The 14,962-nt window shown below is 52.7% G+C and overlaps 2 protein-coding genes across 2 annotated transcripts; both read left to right on the plus strand.

Annotated features, from left to right (window-relative positions):
• Positions 1–182: 182 nt before the first annotated feature.
• Positions 183–1,366, plus strand: PG997_013101 (RNA-binding domain-containing protein; the record flags this gene model as incomplete). Its single annotated transcript, XM_066817415.1, has 3 exons — positions 183–202; positions 260–634; positions 688–1,366. The coding sequence occupies 3 exons, from the start codon at positions 183–185 to the stop codon at positions 1,364–1,366; spliced, it is 1,074 nt and encodes a 357-aa protein (XP_066663107.1).
• Positions 1,367–13,181: 11,815 nt separating this feature from the next.
• On the plus strand, positions 13,182–14,953 carry PG997_013102 (C2H2 transcription factor; the record flags this gene model as incomplete). Its single annotated transcript, XM_066817416.1, has 3 exons — positions 13,182–13,937; positions 13,993–14,046; positions 14,096–14,953. 3 exons carry the CDS (start codon positions 13,182–13,184, stop codon positions 14,951–14,953), a joined length of 1,668 nt encoding a protein of 555 aa, XP_066663108.1.
• Between the last annotated feature and the right edge of the window lie 9 nt (positions 14,954–14,962).

Here is a 14,962-nt window from a genome sequence, read left to right on the forward strand (position 1 = left end):
TCCCAGTCTCCCAGTCTCCTTCCACTGGGCCCCGGAAAAACATTTTCGCTTTGTAAGCTTTGAGCCGCGTCCAGGCGCGATTCCAGCTTCCGATCACCATTGGTATCCGTCCGTAAGTATCCAAGAGACCTTTTGGTGTGTGACGACATTGTTCTTGTTCATCCTGCATCCTTCTAGTCGAGATGTCGGGGCAAAAGCATTGGTAAGTCGCTCAGAGCTTTTCCCTTCCATGATGCACTACTAATACGCATAATCGCAGGGAGCAAGACAAAGAGGCGACCGTCTACATCGGCAACATTGATGAACGCGCAAACGATGCCCTCGTCTGGGAGCTCATGGTCCAGGCCGGGCCGGTAGTCAACGTCCATCTTCCGAAGGATCGTGTCACGCAGTCTCACCAAGGATTTGGCTTTGTGGAATTCAATGGAGAGGTCGACGCCGACTACGCCGCCAAGATTATGAATGGCATCCGACTTTACGGCAAGCCCTTGCGCGTCAACAAGGCCTCCGCCGACAAGCAGAAACCCCTCGAGATTGGCGCCGAGCTTTTCATCGGAAACTTGGATCCTATGGTCGACGAAAAGATTCTCTACGACACCTTCAGTCGCTTCGGCACCCTGATAGCACCCCCAAGGTGGCCCGAGACGACAACGGCTTGAGCAAGGGATATGGCTTCGTCAGCTACAGCAGTTTCGACTCCAGTGATGACGCCATCAACAACATGAACGGGCAATACCTTATGAACAAGGACGTCAGCGTACAATATGCCTACAAGAAAGACGGCAAGGGAGAGCGACATGGAGACGAAGCAGAGCGTATGCTTGCTGCCCAGGCGAAGAAGCACAATGTCACCGTCGAAAGCCAGCCCATGCCATCAGCGTTCCTCCAGACCCCAGGCCAAGCTATGCCTCCTGCTGCAGGTGCGCCACCACCAATGGCCACTGGAGGATTTGATCCTTCGATGAATACTGCTGTCCCTCCTCCCAGGCCCATGGGGTTTGCACCACCGGGAGGCCATCGCCCTCCTCCTCCAGCAGCCTTTGGCATGAACGGCGGACCGCCGCTACCAGGACCGCCTGGACGGCCAGCCGTCTTACCGCCTGCTCCTTCTGGACTTCCAGCAAGGCCCCCGCCAGCTCAGGGCTTCGCGAGCCCCCAAAACTTCCATCCCGGTGGCTTTCAGGGGCCTCCGATGCCCATGCCACCACCTGGGTTTGGGCCGCCACCTGGAAATCCTCCGGGCTTCGCTCCCCCCTCCAGGCTACGGTCGTTGATAAACCGCAAGCAAGCTGATTATCACACAAGACGGGAAATCCACCATGGTTCGGGTACTTCATTTAGGTGCATTATCCCATTTCAGACCTAGCCCAAGTAGTGTTGAGAGATACAGTAGCAGTCTCCTTAGGTTTTGGGCCAGTGGCGGGGAGTCTTACTACTACTACATACCAGCACCAGGTGTGGCTGGCCTCCGAAGCACGTTGTTGCAGAAAGGGTAACTTCTGGGTTGGGTTGGAAATCGTCAAGTGGACGAAGAACGAGGTAGGACGCACCAACGCGTGTTGCTTCAAACAGCGCTACTCGAGCCACCATCCGCGACGCTGCGGATTTACGGCAGCACCCACAGAGCGAGCAGATGCTGCGTAGTCGGCAGCGATATTCCGAGGGGGAAGGAGCTGAGCCAAAACAGGCAAACACTGTTTGTGAGAGATCGTCTTCCATGATCTTTCCACTTCAACCTGTTGGCTAATATCAGTCTAATTACAGAGATACCCACTTGCAATTGAAGCATCAATATAACAACGCGTAAGCGGTCTGTCAAAACGTATACGATCCTCGCTCAGTACAACGGAAGACGGCATCGTTTCCTGTGCTGGATGATAATGACATGCAGGATGTGGTTCGGTCTGGGCACAGGTCTGCAACCTCCTTTGCATACTACCCATGTGAGCTGAGTAGGTCCTGTCTGGGTCCTGATCAAGGAACATAGAGTGCGGTGAGGCTGTGCTTTCGCCCCTCCCATCCCTGACGGGTGATTGCTTACGAGGTTGCAATGACTATGGCGTGCATATTGCTGCCCAATCAGCCTTCTTGGTGTCGTATTGTTGATGTGATGAAGGAGTCACTTGATACGCTCCCCTGCAGGGCTTTTCTTGTGCCAAAAGCTTTGTTCGCTTTGGTGGACGTCATGGCCAATCCGGACTCACCGGCTAGAGGCGGAAGCAGCGCCTAGGGTAAGTATGTATGTTGTTCTACCAGATAGTGACCCTGACCAGGCAGTCTCCAGTCGATACATCCAATGCAGCATCGTTATTGTTACAATTTTTAACTCGCAAGAACAGGTAGCACGGGAACATGTAGCTAGCCCCTTGTCATGTCAATCTTGCGTATTCCTCGCGTCAACAGTTCATCATGGCTTCTCTGTTACACAGCAGGAACATAGAAGCGGCTACCCGAGCGCGTGTATGAGTGTTGTTTCTTGATTATATAAGTGTGCTATTTATATGTATGTTGATTTTGTGTCCACTGCTGCTGATCGGGCATTTCCGTCTTTGGTCCATGTACATATGTCGACCAGCTCTACAACTGTCATCTGTCATGGCCTAGGGAGGAAGGTATTTGTGACTGCATGTTTGCTTGCTGCCTAGCATGTTACAACGCATGCAAGTCCGCGCTGCTAGCAGGCTATTGGGGTAATGGGTGATACATGCGCAACTTTGCCCCGTTGGAAGCTAATGTTATAGGTGCAAAAGAAAAGAGGCTCAACGAGCTATTCTGTTTTGCTTGTCTGGTAGTATGAGCTTGCAACTATGTGTATATAGTATATAGTTGTAGCTCTTGTTGGCAGCTAGATGAAGTATCAAATTGGGTGGTTCAAGCCAGCTTGCAAGGGCGTCCAGTTTACTATTGACTATTCATTACTGCTTTACTTCTTTCTGTATGTTCTCCCTATACTGCTGCTGTTTCTGCTCCTGAGATCGTGGGAAAAAAGTCCGTCACATCTCATCGTGGGAGACCCATACTCTCGGGTCCGACGAAGACCTCTAACTGGGCAGCGCAGGCATTAAGCGAGATGGCGTCAGATATTCAGGGATGGGCTGAGCTTGTGGCGCGCATCTAGAAGGATTCATGGTCGGCAGATGAGGATAGCTGAAAAAGAAAAAGGGGGCGCCTCTTCTCCCTACCACCACCATCCATTCAAAGCGTTTCGCCGCAATCATTCCTTGCAGTGTCCCCCAAGCCGCAGACGTGACTTGCGTGATGCGCAATGTTGTTGTGTGTGTGCGTATGCGTGTACGTCGCGTTAGGCAGGAAGTATAGTCACATACATATGCGTAGCGGATTCCAGGTTCTTGCAGTATAATCCATCTCTCATTACTATCCCCAATTCAGAGGACAAATGCGCCTGTCTGCCTGTCGTATGGGTACTAGACCTGCTTAGAGGACAACTGGGATTGAATTGCATCGGAACAAGCCAGCCTGCGGGAACCACTCCCTCCCCTGCACACAGGCTATCGGCCCCCTCCCAGAAACCACCCCTGTGCTTGGCGGAAATAGCCGGGTCGGCCGCAACCGTGCCCCGTCCAAGGCTCTTCCCCAGGCCATGTAACCTGAAAGAGTTGCGCTGACAGGCTTCAGTGTCCAATAAAGGGCATGCCTGCGTTGCTCGTCTCCGAGCCGATACAACGTGCCGGTGGAAGGGAAGAGGGAGGTTTGGAGCTTAGACCGTGTGATCTGTATATTTCTGATAGAATTTTGAGTCGAGTGCATCCGGGTGTGAGAATGCCGCAACGCCGAGAAGGCCTAGTGGCCGGGACTCCAGTCTTCTGCAGGCAAGTCGTGCACATAGATGGCTATAGTAGCGAGAGTACAGCAAAGCCGCCGATGTGCATCCCGAATACCGACGATTCCTCAGTAATGATGGGTGTGGATCATGACGCAGGGTTGATTGTGCAGAGCGTGTGGTGTGCTGCGCACCTACAGTACAGAGGAAAGGCGTAGTGAGCGATCATCAATCCCTTAGCCCAATCTAAGCTATACTTGGATCTCAAGTAGAGCAGATCCAAGTGTGCCACCGTTGTCTGTACACATTTGTACAATCCAGCAGTTTGGCAGCATCTTGGCTCCCGGCTTCTAACATGACTGGGGTAGTAGAACCAGGGGGTCCAGAAAGGGCAGCCGCTTACTCGACAGCTACAATCTAAAAAGGCGGGCCCTGTTTTCCTTGTCAAATTTGATGGGATACGAAGTCGTGTCTTCTCTGCATACTGCTCTGCATATCCTATATTGCCTTGGGGGCGGGCATGCCCACCACCTTCGAACCCATGTTTCGAGGGGTAAGCAGGACCTGAAGCAGATCTTTGTGTGCGTAAGTCAACCATGATGATCATCGTGTGGGTACAGTAAGTGCAGGAGTAGGTTTGGGATATACCAACCTGGGCCCGGCTGGGCAAGTTGGAGAGAGATGTTATGCCTGAACAGGACACTGCGCTCTGAATATGGTATCAAGCGAATATCATGTGGGCTGTAGAGTCCCCTGGCTGCCCATCCACATTGCTTTGGGTAGACTTTGCGAATGGATACGAGGTGACTTGTGAGCAGTCACCTCGGGGGGTTCCTCGTGGCTCCGTGGCATCTGCAAGATCCGATCAGGTGCCACCGATGAAGAAACCGAAACATGTTCATGCGTGCATCCAGTGAGCCAGTATCTATGGGGTTCGGGTCTCGAACAAAACCCCTGACATATCGAGCTCGGACTGGCTCTCGCCCCATTCAAAGTTTGGGTGTCTGGTCCAAAGACCCAGGGAAAACCGCATGTTAAGCCATTGTTAGCATAGATCTACATGTTATGGCCCAATGTGGTTTTCCACATACGTCTTCAATGAGAGTTTAGGTCTTCGAAACATGGAGATAGATAGCTAAGCGTAGCTTCAGATGATATCTGTTCACCTATGCCGTAAAGGGGAAAAAAAGCTTCAGCAACTCTTATACAATTCTTCAGTCTATGCTCCTTGCAAGGTCGTGGCTCAAGAGACTGTGTCGTGTAGAATGCAAAGAAGTACTGTTCTGGGCTCGATGCTTGTCTGTACCCTAGGTCCGATCGTTGGTGAGTACAGAGTGTTCGAACCGCATGGAAGTTCTGCTGAAAGACCATCTTGCTCTACGAACAGCTTTGCGCAAGCTCAGACTCAAATGGAGTCTCGTATCTGAGAACACTCTATGTTCGTCATCAGCCTGTATGATTGAGGGGTCATAGATCTTGAACAAGGCAGTAACACAAAGTCTCGTCCAGCTCGCAGGCTACAACTGCACCGCGAGCCCCAGTACAATCTCCTCGTTCAATGGGGCCTTGAAATGAGGCTGCTGATGGGGCAGAATCCCTGCTTTGGAACTGAATGGGTGAGAAGTTCTGGTCCTCCGCGAGTGACGCTTCGGATAGATTGATCGCCGTCGCCCTCTCTGGAATTGCCCAGGATGGCATTTCCAGCCTGTGGGCCAGTAAGTGCTGAAAATAACTGTCAGATCGAGCGGAGCAGCAACATCCCAGCCAATACAATGCCTGGTAACTAATGTTTGAACGACACCCACAACAAGTGGACGGGGGTGGCAAGGTTATATCGTGCCGCTTGAGTGGATGTGGGTGGATGTGGGTGGACTGGTAATGGGAAGATACTCTGATACTGCTACCCACCTTTGATGTTATTCACGCCCACGCCTGCTCTTTGGAGGAGCACATCCAACTTGACGTGTATGTAGGCAGCCCGGCAAGCGAAGTAGCCGAAGCTGCAGGTCAGATATACCTAGCCAGTGGGTTCGTATATACCAGGTTTCTGGGAAACGACTAGGGTTATCGCCGACACGCGCAGGGCACATGTGAGGTGACAAGTGACATACGGCCTATTTGGGAGCGCCTTGCGAAAGGTCTCCATTTTTCCCAGGACCTGCAAGGGTTGCCTATTTGTGCACTGGAGTGTGGTTCGATCGGGCGATTGAGATGGGCCCTGTTGAGCTGGCAGCTGCGAAATGTGACAAGTCGCCATGCGAAGGCATTCCAGAACGCTGGTCTCAAGGCGAAGATGTCGCGAAAAACTCCCGATTGGGGTTTGCAGCGTCTGAGCCCTCGAGCACTTGATGCTGCAAGACAAAAGTTATGGAGGAGCGCACTTGTGGATTCTGGGTCGGCTGTGCACACGACGTCGATATCTGTTGTCGCCGATGTTCCAAGTCGATTCTTGCCCCGTAGAGAAGAGAGCATAGTCATTTTGTGGCACCGTCTGGTTTTTTGGATATGTCGGCACGACCCGGGCCGGGGAATAATAGAGCGACCATATACACCTTAAGCGCGCTGAGATGGATGCTTTTCTGGTGGAGGATATATCAAAAGCCTGTCCTTGATCATCAGGCATCTCAAGCAAGGGATCTCAAGGGGATGCTGGTAGGTCGTCTGAGCTTGTTGAGCCCAATGGTAAGGCTGAAAAACTAAAGTATGAAGCAAGCTGGGCAAGGATGGACCCTGTTGACGTTTTGCGGATTGCGATGGCCATCTTCCTGCGTTGAGGCGTGTGCGGTCTGTTGCGCAATCTCTGTCGGGTTGCCAGAAGAGTGCATACGAGGCAAGCGCTAGGTGCAAATTGGGCCGTGGGCAGGTGGCTTCATGTAAGGATTGATTGATGCTGCTTACTGTGTGATGATGGGTGATGGACCATTCGGACCCGACGTCAAACAGGGTTTGGCAGTTGGTAATATTTTAGTGCCCTTGCCCTTGTCCCCATGATCAATGATCAAATGTTTATGGCCACAAACCACCTGCATACAATCTTCCAATGATATTCCGAGATGCCTGATTGATCACAGCCAGCGAATGACCTACATGTATTCTGTGCGTAGGGGCGTACATGCCGCACAAATAAAAACAATGCACATTATAGTACACACCAAAGCATAACTGTCGGGTCCTTACTTGGGTTGGTTTAGAAGTAGACGTTAACAGAGAAATGAAATGCAATTATTGACAACCCGCAAGTGGGAAACGGATCGTTACCTACTTACCTAATGTAGGTACATAACCTAAGGCCCAGTAGTGCCAGATTGCCCGTCGATGTGCTAAAAAAGCGTCCGATGTGTTGACCTTACGTAGACTCGATTCGAATCCAGATGGACTGGAGAAAGAGCCAGCATGGCTCCACGTCTGTGCACCTCCCCCCAGCTACGACTAACACCAGACCAGAGACAACGGATGACAGCTCCAAAGACGGGTCTCCCGCGCCCAAACATTAGACTTGGGACGGTGGCCGAAGCGTCTTAGGCGAAGAGACAAGTCCAACATCCTATTCTAACCTCCATCCAACCTCTCTGCTGCCTCGCATTCTTGTTGCAACGGGCGCATGCAGCAACGTACACGTTGACCGACCCTCCGCCCCCAGGAGATAGAGTTCACCGCATGCAACTTGCCGTGTATTGGAAATACAGAATGCCAATAGATCAATAGACCAATAGCTCAATGGATGGCAGGAATCGGGGCTGCTCTCAACTACAACTACCTACCTACCCTGTACCAAGCGGGGCAGAGGGCAGCCAAACACAGCTCCACCCTTGCCGCTGATTGGGCAGGCACAGATTCTACTACAAGTAGGTGCGCTGGTCTTTTGATGAAAGCAGCTTGTGAAGGGGCGCCACGATGCGCATGTTCCTGCGTCATCGCGGTGTCACTGAGCAGCCGGGCTCTTCGCGGCCCTCTCCGGACTGGCTGCCGGTCAAGACCTTCTACAGCCCACGCAGCTGCTGTGTTCAACATTCTGCCACAGGGAGTATTCCGCGAGCCGTGCTTGCATGACTGGCCACCGGATCGATCCCCGCCTGCCAACGAGGCCGGCATACATTGTACATGGCGAGTCGGCGGTGCGATGATACAGCGCTATCTGTTATGATTCTTACCGATCGTGGACTCGAGGCTGCGATCAATTTTTCCCAAAGGATCCTCCCGGGAACTCCGTCTGTGTAACTCCAGATGTATAAGGTGCCCACAAGACAGAGATTGCATGGGTCACGCTCTTTGGGTATTCGAAAAAGAACAGCCGTCATATGATACAGGCTAAGCCCAAGAGGATCGCTGTGAGGGTTGAGAGAGAGCGGCACGAAACTCAAAATGCGATGCCAAGCTCTGCATGCCATGGCGATCTTTCGGGACTCTTGTCCAGTAGGAAACTTCGCTGCCGCCGTCGTGTAGATGCTCCGGCTTACAAGCTTTCACCGAGCTGCCTGTCAATCCATTGTTCCCTTCCAATAAGGTGGCTTGGCTGTTGTTCCGGTAATGGGTATCCCCCTCCTCGTACCTCCGTTAAATTACGCATTCAATGCCATGCTCGGAGTTCTGTCAATTGTCAATAAAGTAAACTGCATATCGGGCATTTCGATAAGAAGAACAAAGAGCATCGTCAGCTCCTATCGAAGCTGAAGAAGCTTGTTGGATTGATTGGGTCGCCGCCTGTCTATTGTACGGGTCTGGAGCTGAAGACGTCAGCGCGGATCAGGGGGCCTTGCAAAGCCAAGGCCCAATAGTCTGGCCGGCCTCTCCCCACTTCCGGTCAGAGACGATGGTAAGTAGGTGGGTATGCAGTACAGTACGCATGCCAACCCGGCCTTCGTTGATGCGTGCGGACTTTTATGAAATCCGAGCAACGCTGTATGCATTTCGGGTAGCCGGCATACAACGGCACAGCCGATAGAAGGCATGCCTACATATACATGCATACACAGTCGCGTATCCAGTTAAGCGTGTACTGGGGGCCCTTCCCGCACTGTCAGTAGCGGAGACATGGACTCACGGCGAGTGCGATGGCGGGACTCTACCCCTTTGAGTATGCATGTCTACCGTAGACAAAGTCTCGTCCTTGCAGCATGCCGCCTGGCCAATGGGATGCAATGCCTTGACCTGAGTCTCGACGAATACAAAATAAGATTGGAGATAGTCGCACGTCTTCTCCGTCCGTGTCTTGCTGAGATGTCTCTTTTGGAACTCTACTATCTACTGCCGTACAGCTTCCATCATGAGATCCATGCAGGATGGACTCCACGGGCCTGCGAATAGAAGCCTCGCAAGGTTCCGGCCCTTGGAGAAGGATCGCTATGGAGAGACGCGGGGCGGGCCATCTGACTACTAGCACACTGATCGATACGGTCGCCGACCAAAGCTCGCAGCCGTGGCACTGTGGCTTGCTTTGGTTGCACCCATTCCCATGGTATTGGATTTGAAACTTCATCATATGCATACCTAGCACAAGATGATAGAGGTAAATCTCTATGTAGGGGGTGCTAGAGTTGGACAGCTCGCCGAGTGATGAGGCTTGAGGTTGAGGGAGACAGATCGTACGTGCATGGTGATCGGACCAGTGTCACGTATGGCGCTGCTGCTCTCAGGTGATATATCACATCCAATGCTGGTATCTGAGCAGGCGACCTTGTCATTGCCAGTTACACTATCGATCCGTGGCTTCGCTTAGGACCTGTTCATGACAAATTCGCCGGCATGAACATCTAGGAGTTCCCCATGACTGTTTCATGCAGATCGCCCGATTGCAGCTGGACCGGGGACAAGGCCGTATGGCGATGGCGCCGTAGCCGGCAGCCGTGCTAACTGAAGGAGCATCATGCAACGGCATCCAGATGCGCCAGCGACGGCCTAATGGGCTGGCTGGCTGCGAACCTAGGAACAGGAGAGCCTGTACAGTGGCAGTTGCCTGCACTGGTCAGCTGGAACATCGACTGGAGTTCGATCTGGTGGCTGAGTCTAGTTGCGGGGGGAGGGAAGGGTCCTGGGGCTCCCCTGGCAAAGAAGCAAAGAAACGATGGAAGTTTGACAAAGTAAACATCCAGAGTTCCAATGCAATCTTACAGCGACCGTTGGTTGTTATCTGTGTATACCAACGCAATGCCGACGTGCCAAGCAAGGTGCACAACACTCGACGCGGAACGGAAAACGAGACTACTGCAGACTAAGACGCTCATAGAACAGACCGCTATCTGACGGCTCTCCAACGTTCAACCTGTATGAGAGCCGACCGTTAGACTTGAGGACTCCGTGCACCTATCTGGCACGCAATGAAAACATCGAATTAAAAAAAATCACCGAGTATAGGCGATTGAATGACAGCACTGGTATTACCGAGACCCCCCACGCCTCCTAGAGGACCTAGGGCCTGCCCCGCGACAAACAACTGAAGCTGGTGCTGTCAAGCTGTCCGTGTGTCCCCGTATGGGCCAGTGGACTCGTGGACTCGGTACAGGAAACCCAAGGAAATCCAATGGATGGCTGGCAGATTAGCACGATGCAGAGTGCAACCCTCCAGCGGATATGTCATTGGGTGCATCCGTGCGCGTGGTGTCGTAGCGGAGTGCTCATGTTACGAAAAACGCATACTTATACTTGACGCTACCTAGTTTTTACCTGCATGTGGTATTGCAACCCAGATAGATACACCAGGTTCCGATCGGACGATACATGCGAAAGAGAAGAGGTACCTCCCTCCCCCGTTGAAACAAACCGGCTGATTCGCCAATTGGACTCCCATGATCCCTGCCCGCAGATCTTCCCATGGAGCCTGGTAGCCACCACCACACCCAAGAAATCTACTACTACTTGCTGTACATACTTGCATGCAAGTACCCACCGACTGGCCGACAGACACACGATATCCCAAGCCAATCCCGTCCAATTTCCCATCTGTCATATCTGACAGCTTGTCCGCCTCTCTCTGCCCAATCGACTTGGCTCGATACGGTGAGATGGATGAGGTAATTCATTGCTGATGGTGGGTAGGCTCGCGATGGACGCAGCGAGGGAGACCAAGCGGCCGAGAATCAGAGTCAGAGAGAGAAGGCAATTAGCAGCCTCCCACCCTCGCTCGCATCCATCTAGTGGTTTGTCACAGTCCCTACCTGCCTCCTGCAAGTGGCAGGATTGAGTTTAACATCTCAGCGCAGCAGTTTACGACGTGTCATACCAGAACCTGCCTCCATAGCTTCATTAAACCTGCATTTATAGCCTGGGTCAGACTTGTCGCTGTTTCAGCGCCAGCTAGCACCCAACCTGCTCTACAGCACAGCCAAGTTGCAAGTACCTCAGCCGCCATTGACTTCGGCCACTTGCTGCTGCTCCAGTTGCCAATTTCACCCACATACACCGTATGGCTGACCCATATACTGACTGAGTAGGTTGTCAAATCCAGAAGGCGAGGATGCCCTCCGCCTCTTGGACACTGCTGACGCTGCATATGCGGCTATCAGTTGGAGGGACATATTTGCGAGAGAGAAAGGTAGCGCATTGACCGACCCCAGTGGCCGGGAAGCGCAGCCGGGCAATCGGTGTGGCCTGCGTCTAAACGACCTTGATCTCATTGACCCCATTTTGCTCATGCATCAATGATAAAAAGAATTGTAAAAAAATAAAATAAAATAAAGCCTACTGCCAGACAGCCAGACGGGACCAGGCCAGACGGTTTCCGGGCATCTCGCATCCGTGGAGTTCCGGCCGTCGATGGCGCCTTCAGTAACCAGATTGGATTTGGGGTGATTTTAGTGATCGTCTGGCTTACAAGGGTTACCCCGGCTTGAATCACTTACTTGCCAGAGGCTAAGCCTAATAGCTCTTGTGCTGGATATGTGGTGGCTTCAGGACCGCTCAACTTCAACCACCACACAGATTGCAGACGGCTTTTACGCGCGCCCACACACACGCTCACGCTCACGCTCTCTCTCTCTTCCTCTCATTCCTCACAAGCCACCTCTTGACCCAGTCTGCCAAGCCTGCTCTCCAATGTGCCCTGGCCCATGTCAGCTCGGTACGTACTGCACTGTATGTAAGTAGGTCGGTAAGTAGGTAATGTACAGTGATCAATTTGAGCCCACCAGCTGCACAGTAGCCTGGTCGATTCAAACCCACCCTCCTTCTCGCTAGTCCCTGGAATCCCCGGTACAACGCCCCTGGTAGCTCTCCCGCTGCGGGTACCGTACCACACCCACTAACTGAGCACGTTCAGAGTCCTTCGAGTTATTCTTAGGCGGCTGGGCATAGTGCAAACGAAACAATGAGACCTCCCCGATTCGACTTCTCCCTCGAGTGTGGTAGAGAGGGGCCACCGGCTGTCTACTCACAACCTGGTTTCGAATCGCTTGACCTGCCTGGCGAACCTCGCTGATCTCCGGATATGGAGATTGTGTTGTTTATTTGGAATGGTCACTGACATGGATCAGGCCTGATGGGCGCTCAGGCTCCCGCCAGCTCACCATGGCCAGGTCCTGCTGCTATTACTGTTCAGAAAGTGTTGATCAACCAAGGCCGCGGTATCCTTTTCGCAGTGGACAGTGGTCGACAGCTGTGACTGTAGCTGTTACTCAGTCCCAGCCACGTACTGGAGGCCATATAGCAGCCAATGCTAGTGGGAGGTTCGAGGCGTGGACACTAGCCTCTCTCCTTTGCCGCATCAGTTCAGAATGTCTCAACCCTGGCTCGACCGCCTGTCATCCACTATTACGGTGGGCTCAGTACCCAAGCCTCAGATACAATATTCCTCCACCTCGATCGCACCCTGGGCTGGCTAGGAGCCCCGTTCTGATACAGAGAGTCTGGGGTGGGGGTCTGATATGAGATGTGAGCACAAGGTGTCTTTCCCAAGCCCTGGCTTAGTTTCTTAACCCTATACGTACAAGCATTCTATTCAGAACATACGTCTTTTGGATCCTGGTCGCCTGCATACTCGCAAGTCGATCCGCGGCAGCAGTACCTAACACGGGTCGTGGTGGCCTAGGTGGGGACCCCAGTGCAAATCATCTTGCTTCGCGGAGTATAATATCTCGAGTGCCCCAAGTCTTGTTCCTTACAGGAGACCGATGAGATGTCTGATACCTGACTCGGTTGCTATATCCTTGGTTACATATCCATTACTTCGTGAACCACGAGTCTTTCCTTTTCTTCGTTATATTCGGCGGCTTTTGTCTTTCTGTTACCTCCACCCAACTACTCATCACACATACTCCCCCTACGGTCTCTGTCAAAGAACGACTTGGTCTACAAGCACACTTGCAAACCACCTTGTCAAATTGCGTATATCCCTAGTACCGGAAGCGAAGTACTCACCGAGATCGATTTAAACTCTGGTATAACTAGTATACTAGTACCAAAGGCTACGATGCAGCTCCCAACAACCTGGGGACGATGGCAAGAGCACCATCAGTCTTCTCCCGAATATGGCATGCTGGGCCATTCCGGCATGATGCAGTATGACTCCAGAGCAACCAGCTCTCCAACTGTACAGCAACCCTCGGTTGCTACTCAATACATGGTTGGCAACTCGTACAGTATGCCCTCAGTGTCGAGTATGACGGCCCCTCATTACCAACCGCACAACCCCTTCGGCTTCCAAGCATACCCTCCGTCGACTCCTAGCCCCCTAGTTGCGCCTTTCAGGCAGTTCTCGGACGGGCGCCCGACGCTTCGAGTCATGCCTATCAGCAGTGAGAAGGCGCCGGAAACCAGCTACCCCAGGGACAGCATGCACTCCAACATAGAGTCAAACACAGCAAGCCCCGAGGTCAAGCACGAGTTGCACACGCCACCGCAGCCTGCAAGGGGTCAGGACTCATCAGTAACACTCACGCCAACTAGTGCCAAAAACGAAGGCAACAAGTTTGAGAACAACACCTTCATCGACAATCTGATGAGGGTTGTGCAATCCAAGCTGAACAACAAGTCCGACGACAACAGCCCAGAGGCCCGATACCCATCACCACCTCGTGGCTCCAGATCCGCGAGCCCAGAGGACGTTAAGCCTAACGAAAAGCACCCCAAGAAATATCGGTGCGATGTGGCAGATTGCAACCAGAAGTTCGCACAGAAAACACATCTTTACATACATATTCGCAGTCATACCGGCGAGAAGCCCTACGTAAGTTTCCAACATGGAATAATGCTTGGTACTTTGCTGACAAGACGGATAACAGCCATGCAACCATCCTGGCTGTGGTCACTACTTCTCCCAACTTGGTAATTTGAAGGTATGCGTCCCACCATCTCCTCTGCATTGTACTTGGCTAAACGTACCAGACCCATGAGCGTCGACATACTGGCGAGAAGCCGTTTGCATGCGAACAGTGTGGCAAAAGGTTTGCCCAGCGTGGCAATGTCAGGGCACATATGAATGTTCACGACCCGTCTAAGAGATTCTACTGCAACCTCGACGGGTGTGGGAGACCTTTCACTCAGCGTGGGAACCTCAAGGTTGGTTTCTTCGCTGCCATCTTACTCACAGGCGTTCACGCTGACTTGTGCAATCCCTCCCAGTCTCACCAAAACAAATTCCACACTAAGACCCTTATGGAATTGACCGAGAAGTTTGCCACCATGTCGGCAGCGGAGCTCAACAGCCTCCCCAAGGAGGAACGGAAGGTATTCGATGACTTTGCCATTATCTACAAGAACCTCAATAAGGGTATCAAGGGCCGCGGCCGAGACCGCAACGTTGCTCCCGCGGTTCCGAGGTCTCACCCACACAATGGCCAAAGCCTCGCAGGGCCTCCCAGCCACCATCTGGCTCAGCAGCAACACACGCCGCCCATGCACCCACACATGGCCAGTGGCTCGGTACCGCAACTACCGCAACTGCCTCACCCTGCCGAATTGCAACACCCCCATCACCACGGGCTGCCTCCTCACCAGCACCACCACGAAGGGGACTACCACTCTTACGTGATGATGCGCCAGCACCAGCATCACCAGCAACAGCACAACAACCCTGGTCAGCAGCACCATATGATGGTCGGCCGCAACACCCGTCCATATGAGATGATGGATGTGGACCAGGAGAGCCTGTCGGGCAGCGGCGCCACTCCGAGTTCGACTGGAACCTTTTACGAGGAGGACCACAACCGCAATCTATCATTTGAGCAACACCGCATGTACTAGGGATCGTTT

Source organism: Apiospora hydei (assembly GCF_038363865.1).
Source record: "Apiospora hydei strain CBS 114990 chromosome Unknown utg000009l_segment0_segment0, whole genome shotgun sequence".
Classification (NCBI taxonomy): Eukaryota; Fungi; Ascomycota; class Sordariomycetes; order Amphisphaeriales; family Apiosporaceae; genus Apiospora; species Apiospora hydei.